General features: G+C 35.7%; 2 protein-coding genes across 2 annotated transcripts; one reads left to right on the top strand and one right to left on the bottom strand.

The window, feature by feature from the left end:
- The first annotated feature begins 6,332 nt into the window (after positions 1–6,332).
- Positions 6,333–8,662, top strand: LOC110796797 (uncharacterized mitochondrial protein AtMg00810-like). The gene is made up of 2 exons (XM_056835739.1): positions 6,333–6,944; positions 8,369–8,662. The coding sequence occupies exons 1-2, from the start codon at positions 6,333–6,335 to the stop codon at positions 8,660–8,662; spliced, it is 906 nt and encodes a 301-aa protein (XP_056691717.1).
- Positions 8,663–13,471: 4,809 nt separating this feature from the next.
- LOC110796789 (E3 ubiquitin-protein ligase RSL1) lies at positions 13,472–17,589 on the bottom strand. Its single transcript, XM_022001872.2, has 3 exons — positions 16,225–17,589; positions 14,563–14,701; positions 13,472–13,721 (listed from the first exon to the last, which is right to left on the bottom strand). Exons 1-2 carry the CDS (start codon positions 17,454–17,456, stop codon positions 14,620–14,622), a joined length of 1,314 nt encoding a protein of 437 aa, XP_021857564.2. The 5' UTR covers positions 17,457–17,589; the 3' UTR covers positions 13,472–13,721; positions 14,563–14,619.
- Between the last annotated feature and the right edge of the window lie 4,759 nt (positions 17,590–22,348).

The following is a 22,348-nucleotide window of genomic DNA, read 5'->3' as shown; positions in this document are numbered from 1 at the left end:
GTTGGTCGAGAGAGATGTGACAAGAGCCGAGTGGGCTCTTGTTGTTGTTGGGTTTGCCAATGTTAGGGAGAGGTATCACTTCATCCTCTATCATGTCTTGGATGGTATTCTTTAGGTTCCAGCAGTTTTCAGTGTCATGCCCATTTCCTTGATGGAATTTGCAGTAAGTACCTTCGACCCAATATTTGCTTTTGACAGGAGGGTCACGGGTAGGGCCTATAGGTCTCAATTTTCCTTGATTGGTTAATCTTTCAAAGGCTTGTACCAAAGTCGACCCGAGTGGGGCAAACTTTCGGTCTCGGACCCATCTTCCAGGGCTTCTTCGGGCGGGAGTCTCTTCTACAGCATGGACTTCTTGGGCTTGGGTTGTGTTACCCCGATTATAGGTGTTGTTTTTATATGTGGGTTTGCTTTGTATGGTTTTGGCGAGGTCGTCCTCGATCTTTATTCCCACATCATAAACTCTTTTGAAAGTGTCAAGTCCCAGGTACCTAAGGTGTTGTCTGTAAGCCGGGTCCAGGTTGTCAATGAATTTTTGGACCAATTCTGTTTCGGGAGGCCTATTGATTAGCTGGGCCGCCTGGTCCCTCCATCTAGCAAAGTAGGTCGTGAAACCCTCATTTTTCTTTTGGAAGAGAACTTCCAGCTCGCGCATGGTGACTTGGAAATCCATGTTCGACGAGTATTGCTTGATGAAGACATTGACAAAGTCTTCCCAAGTGGGGAAGAGCTTAGGGTCCTGGTGATAGTACCATTTGAGCGGCACAGGTTCCAAGGACAAAGGAAAGGCAGGTAAATACATGGACTTGTCCACGCCTTTCAAGTTCATGGCATTCACAAAGCTCAGTAGATGATCACGGGGATTGTCCGTGGCCTAGAACTTTGGTAAGTCAGATGAACTGAACTTTTCTGGTAGTTTGCCAGGAAAAGGTTCAGGATCGAGGGAGAAGTATTTGCTCCCCATGGTTTGCTGTAGGACCATTTTTTCAATCCTCTTCTCGTTATCGAGGTCATTTTTGGCTTGCGCAGCCGCTAAAGCTTCATTTTCCATTTTCAATTGGCCCATAAGTTGGGTCATTTGGACCATCTGGTCTCGCAAATCTTCGATGGACATGTTTGAAGGTGCGAATCGAGGTTGGGGAAGCGGAGATCCTTGAAATGAGGGACGACGGACGGAGCTTGGAGTCACTAAACCTGATGTTGGCGATGTATCTTCGAGACGCACTAACCGTTGATTCCCTGATCGGCACCAAGTGGCAGGACCAGTCCTAGGCATAAGATAAGCTAAAGTTTAGGTTCCCAAAGTTTCAAGCATTACTTAGTCTAGACTTCGACTCTCTCCATTGGTTTTTTTTTTTGCTCTTTCTTTTATTAGTACACTTTTTGGTTTTTTTTTTTTGGTCATTCTTTGAATTTTCGAAACACTTGCCCGTGTGACATTCATAGTTATTAGCGTGTTCGGTTTTGGTGCCGAACATTATCGTCGTAGGAGGCCTGTCGACGACACAAAGAGTTATTTATTATATGTTTTTTTTGAGTCGCCTCTAGAATCGAGTGCTTTTTTCTTACGCCTTCGTAGCAATTCCTTTTTTACGAACGTTTTTAGGTGCTACGTGTTTTTTTTTTTGCGCGGGCACCGAGGCTGCTGCGCCTGACCAGAAGGCCAAGCAGCAACTTTAGCGCCCAGCGTCGGGCGTGAGAAATTCTGGCGCCCAGCCAGGGGCGTTGAAAATGCGTCCCTGGCTGATTCTCGTTTTCTGTTTGCGTCTACTTTTGTTTATGCGACTTCGATTTGCGTGCTTGCCTGATAACGTCCTTTACGCGTTGTGCAGCGTTTGTGGGATTCGTTACAGGCCATCCCGAGCGTCGCTTATTTTTGTGGCGATCATTCGGGTTTGCGGAACACGTATTTCGGTATAACTCTTTGGCAAATTAGTCTATGAATGTTTGGGAAATTTTTAAGGTCGTTGGTTTTCTAGGATAGTTTGTCACACACAATCACATATTTCGCTACACATAACTAACATTCATCATGAGGCGATAATAACATGTCATGTAGTTTATGATAGGCTTCTATGGGTAGTTATTTGCGCCTGGCTTGGTACCGCTTCTATCGTAGATCCAACACATGCCCCGGTCGAGGTAGTGTCTTCAACAGACGAATTTCGCTCAAGAGGCCAACCCGCAAGTGCAAGCCAAGGGGGCATGCAGGCGAGAGGGACCTAATGAGAGAGCGATTGGGTTCGGGATAGGTGTACTACCTGCACAAGTACCGAGTGGGCAACATGCGCGGCGTATGCACCCCCCTATTGGCGAAAAAAGGTATCCTTAGTCCCAACTCCCGAGGGAGCCGAGATTCGTTATGCTGTTCTGCCCGTTCACATTAATATGCTGATTTTCAGGTCGTCCCAACTTGATAGGGAAATAAACGCGGGGTAGGATCGTTTCACCCTTCGGCTATTTTGATTACCTACAAGCACGAGTATTTCCTTCACTATCCCCAGTGGAGTCGCCACTGTGAGGGGGTCGAAAAAGCACGAGGCTAATGCGTGACCTCGTCCCTCGTGGGTGTGACGATTCTTTTTATTCAATCAAGTGTAATTGGATTTCCTGTGAGTTTACACCCAATTGACTAGTAATATAGGAGTCGCCATTCAGTTTTTAACGACAATGAGAAAAACTGACAAAACCCGGTTATCGTGACATAAAGGGAGTGCAATTATGTTTGACCACGACGGCCGTAGGTTCCCTTGTGATCCCTGTTGTGGGGATCTCTCAACATACACCCGCAAGGTAGAGATTAAGGGTTCGGGGGACTGTAACTACCAAGAGGAGTACTCGCTCGTCGATAACTCCAGAGGCAGGATATCCTTACTAGCTCAGCATAAATAATTGAAGGGACATGCGTTAACTATTAAACTAATCTGAGTTGATTTTAGCAATATACAACATATAATACTAGATCGATCGCGATTATCTGATTTAAATAGCATTAAGGGACCTAGCATGATAATCCAATTTCCCAAAAATATTATATTTGTTAGGCGTGATAGAACAATCAGATTTAGTTAGTTTAACAGTTCATAAAAAGGGCGAGGAAAGCAATCAAATCATTGAAAAGGGACACATTACGACGCACCCTTGAGAGGTGCGTCACGGTTCTCAGAAAACTAACCACTTTGACTTTGCTATTTCTCCTTTTTATTTAACGAATCTCAAATTATGGGACAGGATACGTTCTGTTCGATTTATGGATCGATTGCGACAGAACGCGTGAACAATTTCGCAGCGTGAGGCTTAGGCTAGGGGTTGGAGTCAATACTCAGAATATGAATTGTGTGTTGTTCTAATTTCACGTCGAACTTGGGCTATATTTATAGAAAAGAGTTTGTGGAAAGATAGAATTGCAGAGCTCTAATCCACAAAGAATTAGGAAAAAACACGTACCCAGGTAATTCCAGCGCCCAGGCCTGGGCGCCGAAGATTTCGGCGCCCAGAGCCAGGCGTTGAAAATAGGGTCTGGGCTGTTTTCTTAGTCAGATTCGGATTCCTGAAATCCGTAGTGTTTGAGGTTTGATCGAGTCTTTCAGTGCGTATCAATTTCATGACATAATGCGTCTGGGCCCGTTACGAACTCTAGGCTCGTTAGGATTTTAATTAATACGTAACTCTTATTTCCGAATCATATTAGGAATAGGATTCTCGCAGTTTTCTATCTCATTTAGGATTTATGTTGGAGTGCAACACCTAATTCTGACAGGTTTCTATCTTTTATGACTTGCCACTTTTAGAAGCTACACTTTACGGCAGTTACTATTTTTAGCAGGTTTCCATAAATAGCAGGTTTCTATAAATAGCAGGTTTTCGGGTGAAACGAGAAGGGTGATTGAGATTCGTTATTTTATAGGAGATGCGTTGTCAAGTGGAGATTTATGTTTTCATCATCGAACCTTCCCTTTCGGGAATGGGGACAAAAGTAGGTGTCTACAACAGGTGCCTCTCATCACATGACTGGAAATTTTGATGTTCTGAAAGACATCAAGAAATGCAAGAATGAATCCAAGACAAACTTGCCAACTGGGCACACTTCCAACATTTCTCACACAGGTCATGTTGAATTGTCAGGTGATCTGAAATTGACCAATGTTCTCTATGTTCCTGCTTTCAAACACAACCTGCTATCTGCGAAAAAACTGGCCCAGGATTTGAATTGCAAGGTGATATTCCATTCATCTTTCTGTATCATACAGGATAGCATCACTTCAAAGGTGAAAGGTGTAGCCAAGACTGTGAATGGTTTGTACTACCTTCTCAATGAATCTGTTGATGAAATGATCAATCAGTTGAAAGTTCAAGACTTTGAGAAGATTCATGCCATGAATAGTCAGCTTCAAGTACCTGCAGTTATCAGCAATGTGACTCCGGTCAATGCTACAACCTTGTGGCACCAAAGACTTGGTCATGCTCCTCTAGCTAGAATAAGCAAGATACCTGTGCTGAAAGATGTGATAAAAACCAATACTGACATCTGTGTGACCTGCCCTCTAGCAAAATTCACCAAACATCCATACAAGAACAACATCTCAAGAGCTAAGTGTGCATTTGAATTGGTGCACATTGATACATGGGGACCCTACAGAGTTCATACAAGGGGTAACCACAGATTCTTCCTAACTGTGGTTGATGATTTTTCCAGAACAACATGGGTCCACCTTCTCAAGATGAAATCTGATGCTTATGAGGCTATCAAAACTTTTTTCCACATGGTGAAAAATCAATTCAATATTTCTGTCAAGTGCATCAGATCTAACAATGCCCTTGAGTTTGATGACAGGCACTGCAGATCATTCTTTGCTGATATGGGAATCACTCACCAAACATCATGTGTGGACAGACCATAACAAAATGGCAGGGTTGAAAGGAAGCACATTAATGTACTTGAAATGTCTAGGGCTATAAGATTCCAATCTGGTCTCCCACTCCAGTTCTGGGGTGATTGTGTGCTCACTGCAGTCCACATCACCAACAGATTACCTGTTTCAATTCTTGATGACAAATCTCCATATATGAGGTACTCCATAAGTCCCTACCTTCTTATGATCACTTGAAAAACTTTGGATGTCTTGCAATGGCATCTAATCCTAGCAGATCAACTGATAAATTTGCCATAAGGGGTGTTCCAAGTGTGTTCATTGGTTATCCAACAAACCAGAAAGGTTACAAGCTTCTCAACCTTCTGACAAATGAAGTTTTTGTCACAAGAGATGTGAAATTCCATGAACACATCCTTCCTTACCAAATTTTCAAACCCAACTCTTCCAACTCCAACTTAACCCAAAACACAACTGACAACTCTCACCCTTGGATAGACACTAAAACCACCTTAGATCCTCCAAATACTGATCATGACCACCCAGAACCACACACTGAACAACCTGAACCAACACATCACCATCATCCTGCCTCACCTCAACCTACCAATCCTTCACCACCTCCTCAAAGAAAGTCCACAAAACACTCTAAACCACCAGGCTGGTTAGGTGACTACTACACTAACCTAGCCAATCTAAACTCACCAGAAAAAATGAGAACCATTATCCCAACTGCATCCACTCCAAAATTTTCCTGTTTCATGACTAATATTTCCAAGACAGCCCCAAAATCCAAATCCAATGAACCAACTCATATTAAACATGCCATAAAAGATCCAAAATGGGTGGCTGCTATGAATGAAGAATTGGATGCCCTTGAAATGAACCACACATGGGACATCACTGACTTGCCACCAGGAAAAAAGGACATGGGTAATAAATGATTGTACAGAAAAAAGTTCAACTCTGATGGCAGTCTTGAAAGACACAAATCCAGACTTGTAGTTCTTGGAAATAGACAAAGACATGGCATAGACTATGACCAAACATTTGCCCCTGTAGCCAAATTAGCTATTGTCAGATCTATTCTTGTTGTTGCCTCTTTAGAAAATGGATTTTGCACCAAATGGATGTAAAGAATGCCTTTTTACATGGTGATTTACAGGAAAATTTTTACATGAAGCTTTCTTTGGGATACACATGAATTGGTGATAGGTTGAAGGTTTCAGCTGAGGGGGAGTACCCTGTTAATCCAGACCCAAACAAAGTGTGCAAGCTGCAAAAATCCCTCTATGGTCTCAAACAGGCACCTAGACATTGGTTTGCCAAGCTCAACTCTGCACTCAAGAGGAATCAGTTTGTACAATCTAAGGCAGACTACTCTCTATTCACTAAACATATCAATGGCACCTTCACTGCTATCTTGTCTATGTAGATTACCTAGTTCTCACTGGAAACAACATGGAGTCCATCAAGGAGGCACAAACATTTCTCTCCTCTCAATTTTACATGAAAGACATGGGTGAGTTGAGATACTTCATTGGAATTGAGGTTGACAAACCCAAGGAAGGTACTTTTATCTCTCAGGAGAAGTATGTGATGGATCTCTTCACTGAGTATGGTCCACAAGGGTGTAAACCTTTAAAACTGCCAATGGACAGTCATGTATCTCTCACTCCAGAAGCTGGTGATCCTCTACCTCACCCTAAACCATATCAAAAACTAGTAGGGAAGCTAATCTATCTTACTATAACTAGACCAGACATTGCATTCATTGTACATGTCCTTAGCAAGTTTATGCATTCCCCTACTTCAGCTCACCTTCAAGCAGCTAAAAGGTTGCTAAGGTACCTATCTTCCTCTCCTGATCAGGGTATACTCCTAGCCAACACATATGTTGCTACTCTAACTGCATACGGTGATAATGATTGGGCTGGGTGTCCATCCACAAGAAGATCCACTTCTGGTTTCTGCATTCTCCTTGGTCAATCTACCATCTCTTGGAAGTCTAAAAGGCAATTTGTGGTGTCCAGATCCTCTGCAGAAGCAGAATACAGGTCCATGCCCATCACTGTATGTGAGGTTATGTGGCTGAAACTGTTAGGTTATGATTCATATGACAAAACATAAATCATGCGGAAAAACCATAAAGCCAGGAAAGCATATTATTTACACAAAATCATTTAGCATAGTTTAGATGCATACACTTTGTTGCGTGCCTTCCCTAGCTGCGCCCGAACCGAACAAGAACAAGTCTTTAGGACTCCAAGTGTCGTCCCTCCGTAGATAGTCCACAGCACGCCCGGATCCGCCTTAAGCTTAACCAACTAGGATCGCCCTTAAGGTACTTAGAATTTTCGGCTAGTATAGGCAATTGTATGACTGGATTTTTGCTCTCAAAAATCACTTTGAATACTTGAATACTCTATACAAATTACTGACCCTAGGCCTTTATTTATAGAGGTATGGAAAGGGAATCGTAATCCTATTAGGATACGAATTAATTAAACTAGAATCCTAATAGAATTCTTATTTAATAAATTCATCCTTTTAGGTTTAGGAATTTAATCATTAGTTGAAACCTGATGGCTTTAGGATTCGTATAGCACACCAACACACACACGCACGCACAACAGCCCACGAGGGGCGCCATGCGCGCGCGCGCAGCCCACGAGCTCGCAGCCCATTGCTGCGAGGCCCACACGCTGCCGCAGCGTTGGCGCGCGCTGGGCCTGCCTTGCGGTGGGCCTGGCGCAGCCTTGGCTGGTGCGTTGTGGCGCGCTGGCTTGCTGGGCGATGGCCCGGCTTCGTGCTGGGCCTTCGTCTGGCAGGCCTCGTCCGATGTTAATTCGTACGATACGCTTCCGATTAATTTCCCGATTCCGGAATTCATTTCCGATACGAACAATATTTAATATTTCCGATTCCGGAATTAATTTCCGTTTCGAACAAATATTTAATATTTCCGTTTCCGGAATTATTTTCCGATTCCGATAATATTTCCGATTCTGACAATATTTCCGTTTCCGGCAATATTTCCGATTCCGGCAATATTTCCATTTCCGATAATATTTTCCGATACGTACCATGTTTCCGTTTCCGGCAACATCTGCGACTTGGATAATATTTATATTTCCGATACAATCCATATTTCCGTTTTCGGCAATATCATCGTTTTCGGAGTATTCATTTCTTGCCTGTGACGATCTCAGCTCCCACTGAAACCAAGATCCGTCGATTCCGAATATCCATAGATAGAGTATTTAATGCCATTAAATACTTGATCCGTTTACGTACTATTTGTGTGACCCTACGGGTTCAGTCAAGAGTAAGTTGTGGATTAATATCATTAATTCCACTTGAACTGAAGCGGCCTCTAGCTAGGCATTCAGCTCACTTGATCTCACTGAATTATTAACTTGTTAATTAATACTGAACCGCACTTATTAGACTTAACATAGAATGCATACTTGGACCAAGGGCATTATTTCCTTCAGAAACAACTTCTCAAAGACCTTGGTCTCACAAATCTTGGTACCACTCCACTGTTCTGTGACAACCAAGCTGCCTTAGCCATTGCTGCAAACCCTGTTCACCATGAGAGAACTAAACATGTGGACATAGATTGTCATTTCATCAAAGACAAAACTACATATGGTGTTATTTCTCCAACTCATGTTCCCTCTAAACACCAGATAGCTGATGTCTTCACAAAACTTCTGAGTTCTGCTCAACACAAGCACCTTCTTTCCAAGCTGGGAGTGTGCTCATCATCATCACTCTCAGCTTGAGGGGGAGTGTTAAGAAGAGAATATAGAAAATGCAAGTCCAGCCCAAGTATCAAGCCCACTTTCAGCAATCAGTTTTCATTCCTAAAATGATCACTGCCTATGTTTTGTTTTCTTGCCAAATATGGCAATGTTGCTTTTGTTGTTTTCTAAGTTAATTTAGGACAGCTGGATTGTAGGGTTGGTAAGATGCTTGTCAGCAACTTTGGGATTGTAATCCGCCGCCTATTTAAAGGCTTGTAAGGCTCACTTTGAGCAACAACAAAATTATTACAATGAATGAAAATGGCTGGCTTGCAAAAGAAGTAAAGAGCACTGATTTTGTAGCATGATAATCAAGACTCAAATGTCTTCAACCCTATGTTTTAAAAACGAAGTGTGACTTAAAATCACATCATTCAAGCACAACATGTATCAACGACACTATTTTGATATTTTTTTTCATAAATAATCTTAATAAAATACCAAAACAAATTAAGAATAAATTGTTGACTTTATTTTAAAACAAGGTCCACAATAAATTGAGTGTGAACAAAATACATTTAAAAATTGGTGAGACGGAAGATCTAGCTCTCTACTATAGAACTTCCACTTAATACTCCTTTGATCCTTATTACAGATTTCTCCAGTCAAAAGACGGTTAATGTTAATCTAAAATCATTGACTAGAGGATTAAATTTTAAAACCCTTATCGTTGTATCAAAATGCAACCCGTGAATACTCCTATATACTCCCTCCGTCTCCTAATACTCGCACCGCTTTCCTTTTCGGATCGTTCCTTAATACTTACACCGCTTCTATAAATGGAAATCTTTACCAATATTATATTATTTCTCACATTTATTTACTACCCCACCTACACTCCTACTCCCTACAAAAAATCATTTAAAATTCACACTCCCACTCACCACTTTCCACCCCTTACACATTTCCTACTAACTATATTAAAAAAATACCCCAATATCAACTAACGCTCATTAAATTAATAAGTCAATTCAAATGTCTTAAACTCCGCACCGGTCAAACCGGTGCGAGTATTAAGGGACGGAGGGAGTATATATATACTCCGTAGTTGTTGTACACCAGCCAATCGCCTCAAACGTACTTCAAGAAAATGGTACTCCCTTCGTCCCTTAATACTCGCACCGGTTTGACCGGTGCGGAGTTTAAGACATTTGAATTGACTTATTAATTTAATGGGTGTTAGTTGATAGTGGGGTATTTTTTTTAATATAGTTAGTGGGAAATGTGTAAGGAGTGGGGAGTGGTGAGAGGGGGGTGTGGATTTTTAAATGATTTTTTGTAGTGAGCAGGGGTGTAGGTGGGGTAGTAGGTAAGTGTGAGAAATAATATGATATTGGTAAATATTTTCATTTATAGAAGCGGTGCAAGTATTAAGAGCACTCCCATTAATGAGTAAAAAAAAAAATCTCACCACTATTTCTCTACCATTTTCTTACTCCTCCACATCATTTTTCTCATAAGATTTTTTTTTCACAAATTTGCATCCCATTCATGAGGAAAAAAAAATTTCCTCACCACTCTATCTTCTACTATTCACTATACCCCACCACATTTTATTTCTCCAATATACTTCATCTATTATGTATTTATTTTAATGTTCATTCATTTATGTTAATTATTTAAATATTTATTAACACTTAATTATTTAAATTTTTCACAAATTTGCATCCCATTCATGAGGAAAATGATTTTAATGAATTTAGAGAGAAATAAGTGATTTTGAAAGTGTGTAGAAATATAGCAAATTTGGTCTCTATTTATAGAGAAAAATATTTTATGGCCGTTGGTGATTTTTTTTTTTTTTTTTATAAATTATTTTTGGCTAAAATAGCCGTTACAAAATATAATCGTTACAAAAAACAGTTCTTTTTTTCTATTGGCTGACAGTGACACGTGGCAGCGTGTGATTCGCAGCCACCACGCGCACAGTCAGCGTGAACAGTAAATTAACTTTTTTTTTTTTTTTTTTTTGAGTTACGTACAACTGCCAACAATATTGACAAAAAAAAAGATAAAGTAAGTGGGGGGCCCACTACCAATCCCACGCAGCTTCCTCACCGAAATCTCACACTCATATTTTTACACTGTTTCCTCGTGAGTTTTCTCGTGAGATTTATCTACACACTCATGATTTTTTTTTATCTCACCAAATAGTGTAGTAAATTCTCGTGAGATTTTTGGTTTTCCTCACCATTGGGAGTGCTCTAAGGGACGGCCCTAAAAGAAAAGCGGTATGAGTATTAAGGGACGGAGGGAGTACTTCGTATGTGGTACAAGTTGTCACTGTGGATGCCAGTGAGGATCCTGAAGTTATAACTATTACTCCCTCCATTTCTTTTTGATGTATCCATTTGGAATCTGGTGTGGTTTTTAAGAAAATTGAAATATTGGTTTGTATGGGTATAAGTGTAATGATTGGGTGTAAGAGAAATGATTGGGTGTAAGAGATTATAATAAATAAAGGAGTGAAAATAATAAAGAAATAAGGTAAGAGAGAGGAGTGAAAATGATGGGTGATAAAGGAGGTGAGAGAGTGGGTACATGGGGAAGGGAAAAGAATTAAATATTATGAGTGGGGAAAATTAGGTGGGAATATGGGTAGAATCTTTAGGTATTTTGGTAATTAGATAGAAATGTAAGGGTATTTTAGGATAAAATGTATGTCCAAAAATAGAATAGATTCCAAATGGATACAACAATATGAAACGCTTAAAATGGAAATGGATACAACAAAAAGAAACGGAGGGAGTATCATCTTTGCAGCATGGAACCATCATTTCCTTTGTGTTTAGGTTTGAACAATATTATATTTAAGGATTTTTGCTACCAGATTACACAACACCGGTACGTGTAGATAAAGGTTGAAACAACACTAGTATGGCGGTAGCGGGTAGCGGTTAATAGTAATGGGTAACTGATATAGTGTTCGGCAAAGTAGCGGTTGATATTATAAAATAAAATAAAAGTTGAAATATTATTTAAAACTTTAGTATATACTCCATATTTGTCAAACACTACCCGCTACCTTAAACACTACTAATTTTAACATTTGATAAAAGCTACTCAACCGTTAACCGCTATCTAAACCGCTACATCGCCAAACACTTACAAATTTTACAAGTAACGTCTTGACTCGGTCGAAACGTTACCCACTACCGCCAAACACGCCCTTTAGTTATTTTACCCAACAACGAAGAAGCCATCAAGACAAGATGAAAATCAATAATCCTAGACCTGTTAATCTGTTTTCAAACTTTTTATTATTCTCATTATTATGTTACTATGTACGTACTACGTTTGTACTAGTTGTTAAGTCCGGATTTTAGTTGCTCGAATGCTCGCATTGTATGAATTCTTGTAGTTGTTGTTACGTTTTTTTCCGTACGTACTAGTTGTTAAGTCCGGACTTTAGTTGCTCGAATGCTCGCATTGTATGAGTTCTTGTAGTTGTTGTTACGTTTTTTTCGTGCGTACTAGTTGTTAAGTCCGGACTTTAGTTGCTCGAATGCTCGCATTGTATTAGTTCTTGTAGTTATTGTTACGTTTTTTTATCCAAAATAAATAAATAAACAATATTGTAGGGACTTTCCTTCATAATTATTTATTAAATTCGTGGGTACTCTATGTATGCTTTTTTTTTAAAGGTTATATTTCCTCCGTCTTTTAATACTCGCAATGTTTGTTAGTTTCACACATGCCAATGCACAACTTTGATCATTTATATCTTAAATTCTCTTTATGCAAAAATTATAAAAAGTTGATATTTTGAAAATACACATTGAAACGAATCTAACAATATCACACATGACTATGTTTTATCTTATATAAAAAACACTACGAATAGTCAAAGTAGATTATATGAATAGTGGCAAAAGTCCAAACGTTGCGAGTATTAAAATACGGAGGAAATATATGAGTATTTTTGTACTACATGAATAACGTCTTCCGTCAAATTTGTCGTTAAGGGCCCCACTTCAACGACCACTTCACATCTCCCTCCTTTTTATTCTCCTTTCTTCCTCTGTTAAACCATGGAGCTTCCATTGTCATACCTTCCTTTATTTTTTTTAAAAAAATTACCAATTTAATCATTTTGTCTTCAATTTTTCCCAAGTAATTTTATTTAGGCAACAAAATTCGTAATTTCCTCCATTTATCATCATAGCTAGAGCAGTGAAATAGATAATTCCTCACATTTTGAAATTATGGTTCTTCGTTTGTAAATTTTGGGGTTTTCTAATGTGGGGTTTTAAACTCAATTGTTTGTGCCTTTGTGGCAGGTTGACAGACCATCTGATTATTGTCATTGCAGAGCTCCTGTGTCAAGGCTAACTGCTTGGACTCATGAAAATCCGACTCGAAAATTCATTGCTTGCAAGTACTATGAACGAGAAACGGAAATTAAAAGATGCAAGTACTTGATTGAAGAGTGTAACAGAGATGGAGGAGAGAGAAAATTGGATTGAGTGAGTAAGGTTCAAAAGCACAGTGAAGTGATGAAGAAACATTAAAGAAGAGGAAGTAAATGGAAGTTGAAAGGGAAATAAAAGAAGGAGAAGAAAGAGTGAAAGGTGAAATGGTTGGAAAAGAAAATAAATCGTCAAAGTCAGCCCATCAACGGAAGTTTTGACAAAAAACGTTATCAGGTGGTGATTTCAGAAAAAATTGTAAATTAAAGGTGGTAATTATTTTATTTTTTAAAAAAAGTGATAGTTTCAAAAGTTGGAACTTTTTAAGATGGTAAAATCCAAAAAATCCTAGTCTTTACCAACAGAGAAAAAGAAGTAATGAACGAACGGAACTCCTGAATCAACCTTGTTAATTTGGTCAATAATGGGAGATCAACAGATGATCTAACCCAGAAACTCACAGCAAGTTCTTTTCTTTTACAGAGGATCAACTTTCTAAGAACCATTAAATAGTTACAAAATTGGATCATGTTTCTAGATATCCTAAATCCGAACATAAACTTACAACCTTCTTTGAAATCCTTTGGCAAAGACGCCAAATCCAAACAGAACTGGTAGGAAGTCCACATCTGTATGTCCAAAAAGAACCAAGGGTTAGGGAATTTAAGACGGCATTAATAATTTGAAACCCTAAAAAAAAAAATCGTTTTCTCACACGACTGGTGCTAATTTTTGAAAGAAGCATCAATCAGGGGTGTAAAAATCTGAAATGTCGACCGGACTTGAAGATAGGAACCAAATATATGCATGATCATTGGTTATCAAAAGTTTAAAATCACAAGTATTGTCTGATTCTAGAAAACATACCAGGGAACAAACCGGTATACTCAGTACTTCCTTTGTTTCTAAAAAATATAATCAGTACTTCCTTTGTTTCATTTTACTTGCAACACACTTTTTCACACATTCTAAGAAAATGGAATCGATCTAGTTTATGCGAGGGCATAAATAGAAATTTTCATTTTTTATTTGGTTGGTGGGAAGTTAAAGAAAGCAAAATAAGGGCATATATAACATTGCATACTAAAAGACTATACATTTGTATTTTGTTGCGAGTATTATTATTCTATTTTAGAGAAGTGTTGCAAGTGAAAATGAACTGAGGAAGTATAAGGTAAAAGAAAAAAAAGGCATAAAAACAATCCTAATGTTTTTCCAGTTTATCTGACCAATTACTACCCATAAACCTCTAGGGACATTTTGACATACATTTGGAAACATATAGTACCATTAGACTTCCTTCTTTCTATGAACTCTGCATATTAAAAAAAAACTTACCAGTGTTCGCATGACAGTGAACAGTAAAGCTGCAACTATAAGCATTTAGAAGGGGAAAACAGGCTGGACAAAGGAAGTTGAAACACTTTTATAAATGCAGACATATCAATGGAAATAAGATCAGCAACAAACCTGCTTTTTTACATGCAACTCTTCAACTCTCAAAATGGAACCACTGAATCCTGAAGATTAACGCCCGCATTTTTTACAGTTGTGGTATCTATGGTCTGTATTGATGGATCCACAGTTGTAACAAAAAGCAACTCCACACCTGTGATCATTTTAAGGGGGAAATGGGGTAAGAAAAAGATCACGCCTAGACAATTCAGTCATCTGATTTCTCAGTAAGATGCAGTTAGCAAAGAGCCACGACAAGGAATGACAAATAACAATGATTCAGTAGCAAAGAACTGGAATGAGAATGAGAGAGAACATTGATTTACAAAAATGTTTTATTTCTACTAATAAAAACCAATACCCAGAAGGCCAGAACCCTGACAGCTATAAATCATATAATATCCAAGTTTAAGTAGGGTGTAGCTACTCCTTGGTTTAGGGTAAAACTGCAAACATTACAATCAAGTTTGCTTGTGCAATACTAGTATACTACTGTATCCAAAATTAGTTCTAAACACTGATCAATCATCATGATTCAGGGTATTTCTGAGGGGAGAGGAAACAACAAATTTGCAATATAAACACTAGCTGATCTCTAAGATATTCTTTAAAAAAAGAAAAAAAAAAGCCACCATATAACATTCAAAACATAGCCACGAGGCTGATAACTTGAAATATGATTCATCTCAAAAATTTCAGAACTTCCAATTACTATGTATTAAATAATAAGACATATTTCGTTATAGCCTAAAGCTCGATGAACTTGGATTTGACAAAAAATTTAAAATTGGTTGGACAACAAGGAGACAATCAGTAAGTGTTTCCAGCTACAGATTGTTAAAAACCAGCTTACTTTATGCACATCCAATATCCACATAGAATGAGGAAAAAAAAATTACGGTGGGATCATAAATAAAATACTAGATTCTTTTAAAAAATGTTATCACAAATGAATTAAGATCAAATAGTCATAAGAACATTTTCCCTTTGGTTCTAAACACTGATCAATTATCATGATTCAGGATACTTCTGAGTTCTGAGGGGGAGAGGAAACAACAAATTTGCAATATAAATACTAGCTGATCTCTAAGATATTCTTTAAAAAAAGAAAGAAACAAGCCACCATATAACATTCAAAACATAGCCACGAGGCTGATAGCTAGTTCAGAACTTCCAATTACTACGTATTAAGTAATAAAACTAACATAATACGTTATAGCCTAAAGCTCGATGAACTTGGGTTTGACAAAATTTGGTTGAACAACAAGAAAGGAGACAATCAGTCGGTGTTTCCAGCCACAGATTGTTAACAATCAGCTTACTTTATGCACATCCAATATCCACACAGAATGAAGAAAAGGTTTTTTAAGGTGGGATCATAAATGAAATACTATATTCTTTTAAAAAATGTTACCACAAATGAATTAGTAGTTATATCAAACATTTTCCCTTTGGACCCCATTTATTGGCAAAAGCATAACAAACCATTCAAATGCATTCACATAATCGTATATAAGGTTAAATATAACCGAATCCATTGTTCAGAAATAATTTACTTGTTGATTCTATAGTGCCACAGATAATGTTAGTAGAATAATATATATCAATCCTCATGAAGCAACAAGAATATAATGAAACATTGGGGGGAAGAAATGGGAGTTTGGAAAGGCAAGTTACCTGCATTTCATATAGAGACAACCCTCTGACTTCTCTACATAGTACTTGCACTTTGGACACCTTTGCCAATTCTTACTCTTAGCAAGTTTCCTCAACATGATATCATCCTTGTCTCTCTCATCCTTACTCAGAGACTGATACTCAGCACACTCAATCCCTGCATGCCACCCAACCCTACACTGCGCGCAAAACATTCTAAAGCAACTTGGGCATTCAGACATTGTTACCTTCTCACTCCCATCATCAACCAACAATGCCGAACAATCTTTAAACGGGCAATAGAACTTCTGCGAGGCCAGTATGACCGACTCACACAAAAGATTTCCCCAACGAACAAAAACCTCAAATGGGAGAATCTCCCTGCAATATTCCGGCTCTAACACACCAGAGCAACTAGGAGCCGGGCAATTAATCAAAGAAACTCCATCTTGGAGCTTCGAAGCAACATAAGTTTTCATACAATCAGAGCAATATGAGTGAGAGCAACCCTTTATACTAAAAGCCTCCTTTTGGGGCTTAGAATCAGCACATATTTCACAAAGAAACGTCATTTCAATGGGATCATCAATTTCAGACACCATTTCATCATTTCCCTCGAATTTTGACCCAGAAGATTCACCAATTTCACTAACTGAAGGACCACTAAAGGGCTTTCTCCTCTTTCTAGTCGAAAGTGAAAACGTAGAGGAGGAAGGTTTCACATTAATAATCCTAATTTCATCATTATCATCATCATAATCATCAACACATTGTACTGAATTAAAATCATGAATACCAATCGAAAAATTCTTCCCCAATTTAGGCTTCAATTCTTTAAATTCCTCAATACAAATTGGGTCTTTCTTATTATTCCCCTTAGGCGTAGAACTTTTCTCTCTCTTCACAAAAATACAATCATCATCATCATCAACAACAAGAACAGCACCCCCACCCTTACCGCCATAATTGTCGTCGTTCAAATCAATCACTACATTTCTAGCTGTAGAAGAACTAGCTTTGTTCTTGAATTTACCATAATGACGATCATTTACTTGAAAAATTAGAACATCACTTACAAATTTTTGATGATTATCCGCCGTTTTGTTGCCGAGCGAAGAAGATGAGGGGTGAAATTGTGGTTTCTCTAAATCAATGGGTTCGAATTTGGACGAAATTGAGGTTGATTCTGGTTTTAGGGTTTTGTAAAATTGGGGTAAATTCTTCTGAACGATTAAAGGGCTTGGGGTTTCCATCTCGCCGCTCAAACTTCAAACTGCAATTGTTACTGTGGTTTGGCTTCGCGTTTCAAATCGTGGTTTGAATTAACCCCAATTCAAAGCTTCCGTCATAAGCTTCTTTGTCTTCTCGTAAAAGCCCTTGTAAATTTACCCGATCTGACAGATGAATATAAATACCTTACACCCTAATAATTAAAAATAAAATCTAAAATAAAATTCAATCCAAAATCAAACACTAATCTATCTATTACTCCCTCCGTCCCATAATATAGTGTCCGTTTGACCAAAATCACGGTTATTAAGGTAAAGTATAACATTGATAATAAAAACAATAATTATTTGTTCTTTCAAGATAAAATACATGTTAGTTGGCTTTTATGGAGAGAGAAATTAGAGATTAAAGGTGTGTACATAATAAATAGGCCTAAAAAAGACAAAAATCAAGCACATGGGTTGAATAAAAGTCAAAAAATACAATTTTCAAAGTAAAAATTAATGGTTTAAAATAGAAATAGGCACATCATTTAGGGACACCATTTTAGGAAAACAGGCACTATATTATGGGACGGAGGGAGTATCTATTACTACTAGTTTAGGACCCGTGCATCGCACGGATGATCCTAAATTATTTTTCTATTACTTCAAGATCACACAAATAACATAAGTCAATGTCTAATAAGGTCAGATAAGTTTAGATAAAGTCCAATTAGGTCATATAAGTTCAATTATGGTCTTATGAGTTCAATAAGCTAAAATAAGGTCAATTCCACTTGCATGGACCCGGTCCACCATAAGATTACCATGGACCAGGGTAATTAGGTAATTTTAACAGTGAGTAAATTATAGAAACTGTAAGTTCTGTAAAGTAACTATATCTCCAGAATAATAACTATGAACATAATAATGATAAGAATAACTATTCTATCCAAAGAGTAACTATATTATATAGAAAAGTAATTTTAACTGTAAAACAATTACTACTATATATTCATTCTTGCAGACAAAAAGAGTAAATTATAGAAACTATAGGTTCTGTAAAGTAACTATATTTTCAGAATAGTAACTATGAAATAAATAATAATAATATAGTAATTTCGATGAGAACAATTATTCTATCCAAAGATTAACTATATTATATAGAAAAATAACTTTAGCTGTAAAACAATTACTATATTATAAAAATAAACAATATGATATAGATGGTTTAGAGGTCATATAATAATTTTTTCTATTATATATCACATAATTACTGAAAATAAAAGAGTAACTATATCAAAAGTAACAGTAATTATAACTCTTGAACAATAATAAAGAAAACATTAACTACTTGGTTAGTTGTTTTAGCTACGACATTCTAATTCTTTGCATCTATTAAATAAACCATGTTAAACTCAAATGTTTTTTGAACTAAAAAATACTAATCGACACGTCCACCTGGACCACGTCTCTTTTTTCCACCAACACATCATGTCCTTCCTCTACCACGTTCTTGGTTTCCATTGTTGTCAGGATTTTCTTCTTCTCCTCCTGCTTTTGTTTTCCTTGCAGAATTTATTCTTTGCACGATTTCAATTCTAGGTGCATCATCTTTGTATTTCTGAATCAATAATATTTAAACTAAGTTAATAATTTAACATTTAAATATGAAAAAATAACATAGTAACTATGTAAAACGTGTAGTTTCTACTATGCATCATATAGTAACTCTTACAATTAATGATGGTAAAATATTTGCAGAATTGCATATATAGTTGTTGTTATTGTTATTGTTATAGTCATATAGTTACTGTCAAAATAATATAGTCACTTTTATTAATAATAACATGGAGTACAAAGAAAGATCATAAAAAGAACATAATGATAAGATAATAACTATTAAAAATATATAGTTACTATATCATGTATAATAGTAACTATATATTTTTAATAGTTACTATTATACATGATATAGTAACTCTTAATATTAATGAAGTCATATACGAGTAAGGTTGTAGATATAGTTATTGTTATGATCATATAGTTGTTGTGATCATAACATAGTAACTCTTATTACTAATAACATAGAAGACAATAAAGAACGTGAAAAGAACATTATAATATACATAAAAAAACTATACCAAACATATAGTTACTATAATACAAGATATAATACCTATAAATATTATTGATGGTCATTTAGTCACAGAGTTGCAGACATAGTTGATGTGATAATAATATAGTAACTCTATCCATAATACAGTAACTATATCATTAAAAATATAGAATAACATAAAAACATGCACATAACATAATAAACTAACATAGTACCTATTTCAAAAATATAGTAACTATATAAAACGTACAATAACTATTAAAGAAAATAAACATATGACAAGTCATGATAAAATAAACATAATATCTATTTCAAAAATATAGTAACTATATAAATAATATAGTAACTATATAAATAATATAGTAACTATTGAAGAAAATAAACATATGGTAACACATCATGATAAAATAAACATAGTACCTATTTCAAACATATAGTAACTAATATAATAATATAGTAACTATTGTACACATATAGTAACCATTATAATCACACAACAACTAGCTTAACACATAGTGACTATTATTATAATATAGTAACTATTGTACAAATATAGTAACCATTATAATCATATAGTCACTATCTTATACTCGAAATAACATATTACATAATGTAATCGTATAGTAACTATTATTTATCAAAAAGTCACTATAAACTGTTCTTAACATAGTAACTATCTTAAACACATAGTTATTGTTTTAAATTTATAATAACTTTCTAAAAAATATAGTAACTATTTTAAACACATAGTTACTGTTTTAAAGTTATAGTAACTTTTTAAAAAATATAGTTACTCTAAAAACTACTACTAACATAAACACAATGAATATTCCAATGACTATTAAAAACATTATTTCGCAACATAAATTAAAGGTAACTATATCATTTATATACTAACTATATGAAACACTAACCCTAATTTCACCCAAACAACAAACACTATTTCTACCTCTTGTGCTTTGCTGCATCAATTCTTAAAGTTCACAGCCTTTGTCTCTTTTTTCTAAATTTAAGGCATTATTTCTTCTTGTACAAATGATATTGTAAAGTATTTTTGGAGATTCGTCACTAGATAATGCAACTTTAGGACCTGGAATAACATGTGATTGATACTTCGTATTATTTTCTTATACAAATATCAAATATATAGTAACTATATAAACCATATAGTAACTATATAAACCATATAGTGACTATTATCAAAATTGAACACATATAGTAACCATTATAATCATATAGTCACTATCTAAGAAGCGGACAAATACATACTCTAAATAACATAGTACATAATGTAATCGTACAGTAACTATTATTTATCAAAAAGTTACTATAAACTGTTCATAACATAATAACTATCTTAAACACATAGTTACTGTTTTAAACTTATAATAACTTTCTAAAAAATATAGTGACTATTTTAAACACATAGTTACTGTTTTAAAGTTATATAACTTTTTAAAAAAGTATAGTTACTCTAAAAACTACTACTTACATAAACATAACGAACATTCCAGTGACTATTAAAAACACTAATTCGCAACATAAATTAAAGGTGACTATATCATTTATATACTAACTATGTGAAACACTAACCCTAATTTCAACAAAACAACAAACATTTCGAATCACTCAACAAAATAATAACTATTGTACACATATAGTAACTGTTGTACACATATAGTAACCATTAAAATAATATAGTAACTATTGTACACATATAGTAACCATTAAAATTACATAGTACCTCTTTATACCATATAGTTACTGTATTACTCATATAGTTACTATTTAAAATCGTGAAGTCACTGATCGAATTCGCGAAGTGAAAACGATACTTCGGTAAAACACAAACATTAATTTCTTCAAATCAACAAATATTTTCAATTTTAAATAAAAATAGACTTAAAATTCTTTAAAAAACAACAAACCGAGATGCGATCTCTAAAAATTCTTGCGAAGATTTGTAGGCGAGCGCAAATTCTTCGATTCGATTTCGGCAACGACGAACCTCCTTCTTGATCTACTACTTCCTCCAATTTTTCCTCATCAAATAGATCCAATCATAAGAATTATAAGATAATTACGAAAAAAATCGAACAAAGCCTAGAAATTTGGGCTAAATTTTGAAAAGCATAGAGAGAAAATGAAGAGAGAGAAAATGAAAGAGAATGAACAGAATGTAGATCTGAAATTTTGAAAAATAAAAAAGTTTAAAACGTATATAAAGTGGGGTAGACACAAATCGCATTAAAACTCTTCAAAACACATAGTAACTCTTTAAAACACATAGTTACTGTAATACGCATATAGTTACTATTTAAAATTACAAAATAACTGTCACGTGACAGTTACATATGTTATCCATAAAAATTACTCCGTTGCCCTGGTCCATGCTAAGTTAGCATGGACCAGGTTTATATTAGCGTAAATAAAATAAGGTCCTATAAGTTTCATATGGTCTTATAAGTTCCAATAAGATCTTCTAAGTTTCAATATGGTCTAATAAGTTCCAATGAATAAAATAATTAATATGATTATTAGTACCATTATGATTATAATTATTATATTATTGATAATTTATTTATTATTATATGTTTATAGCTATTTACAATATATATTGAAATTTTTTATTTATATGTTATTTTAAAATAATTTATGGTTGATAATTATATTTACAGTAATTTATGGTTAATAATTATAAATGAAATTTGAAGTATCAATTAGTACTTCATATGTTATATTTAATTTACTATCAATATAATGTTAATGGAAAAGTTAAGTAAACATTTTCAAAGTTAAGTAAAATATGCAATTT

This window comes from Spinacia oleracea, chromosome 2 (genome assembly GCF_020520425.1).
Source record: "Spinacia oleracea cultivar Varoflay chromosome 2, BTI_SOV_V1, whole genome shotgun sequence".
Taxonomy (NCBI): domain Eukaryota; kingdom Viridiplantae; phylum Streptophyta; class Magnoliopsida; order Caryophyllales; family Amaranthaceae; genus Spinacia; species Spinacia oleracea.
This window is presented reverse-complemented; position numbering and strand designations above follow the sequence as displayed.

What these genes read in the sequence shown, in the direction of transcription:
- LOC110796789 (XM_022001872.2), bottom strand. Translation starts at nt 17,456, where the DNA reads ATGGAAACCCCAAGCCCTTTAATCGTTCAGAAGAATTTACCCCAATTT. An exon ending in TGTCTCTATATGAAATGCAG is followed by an intron (nt 14,702 to 16,224) that starts GTAACTTGCCTT and finishes AAATGATCACAG; the next exon opens with GTGTGGAGTTGCTTTTTGTT.
- LOC110796797 (XM_056835739.1), top strand. Translation starts at nt 6,333, where the DNA reads ATGGAGTCCATCAAGGAGGCACAAACATTTCTCTCCTCTCAATTTTAC. An exon ending in ACAGGTCCATGCCCATCACT is followed by an intron (nt 6,945 to 8,368) that starts GTATGTGAGGTT and finishes TATTTCCTTCAG; the next exon opens with AAACAACTTCTCAAAGACCT.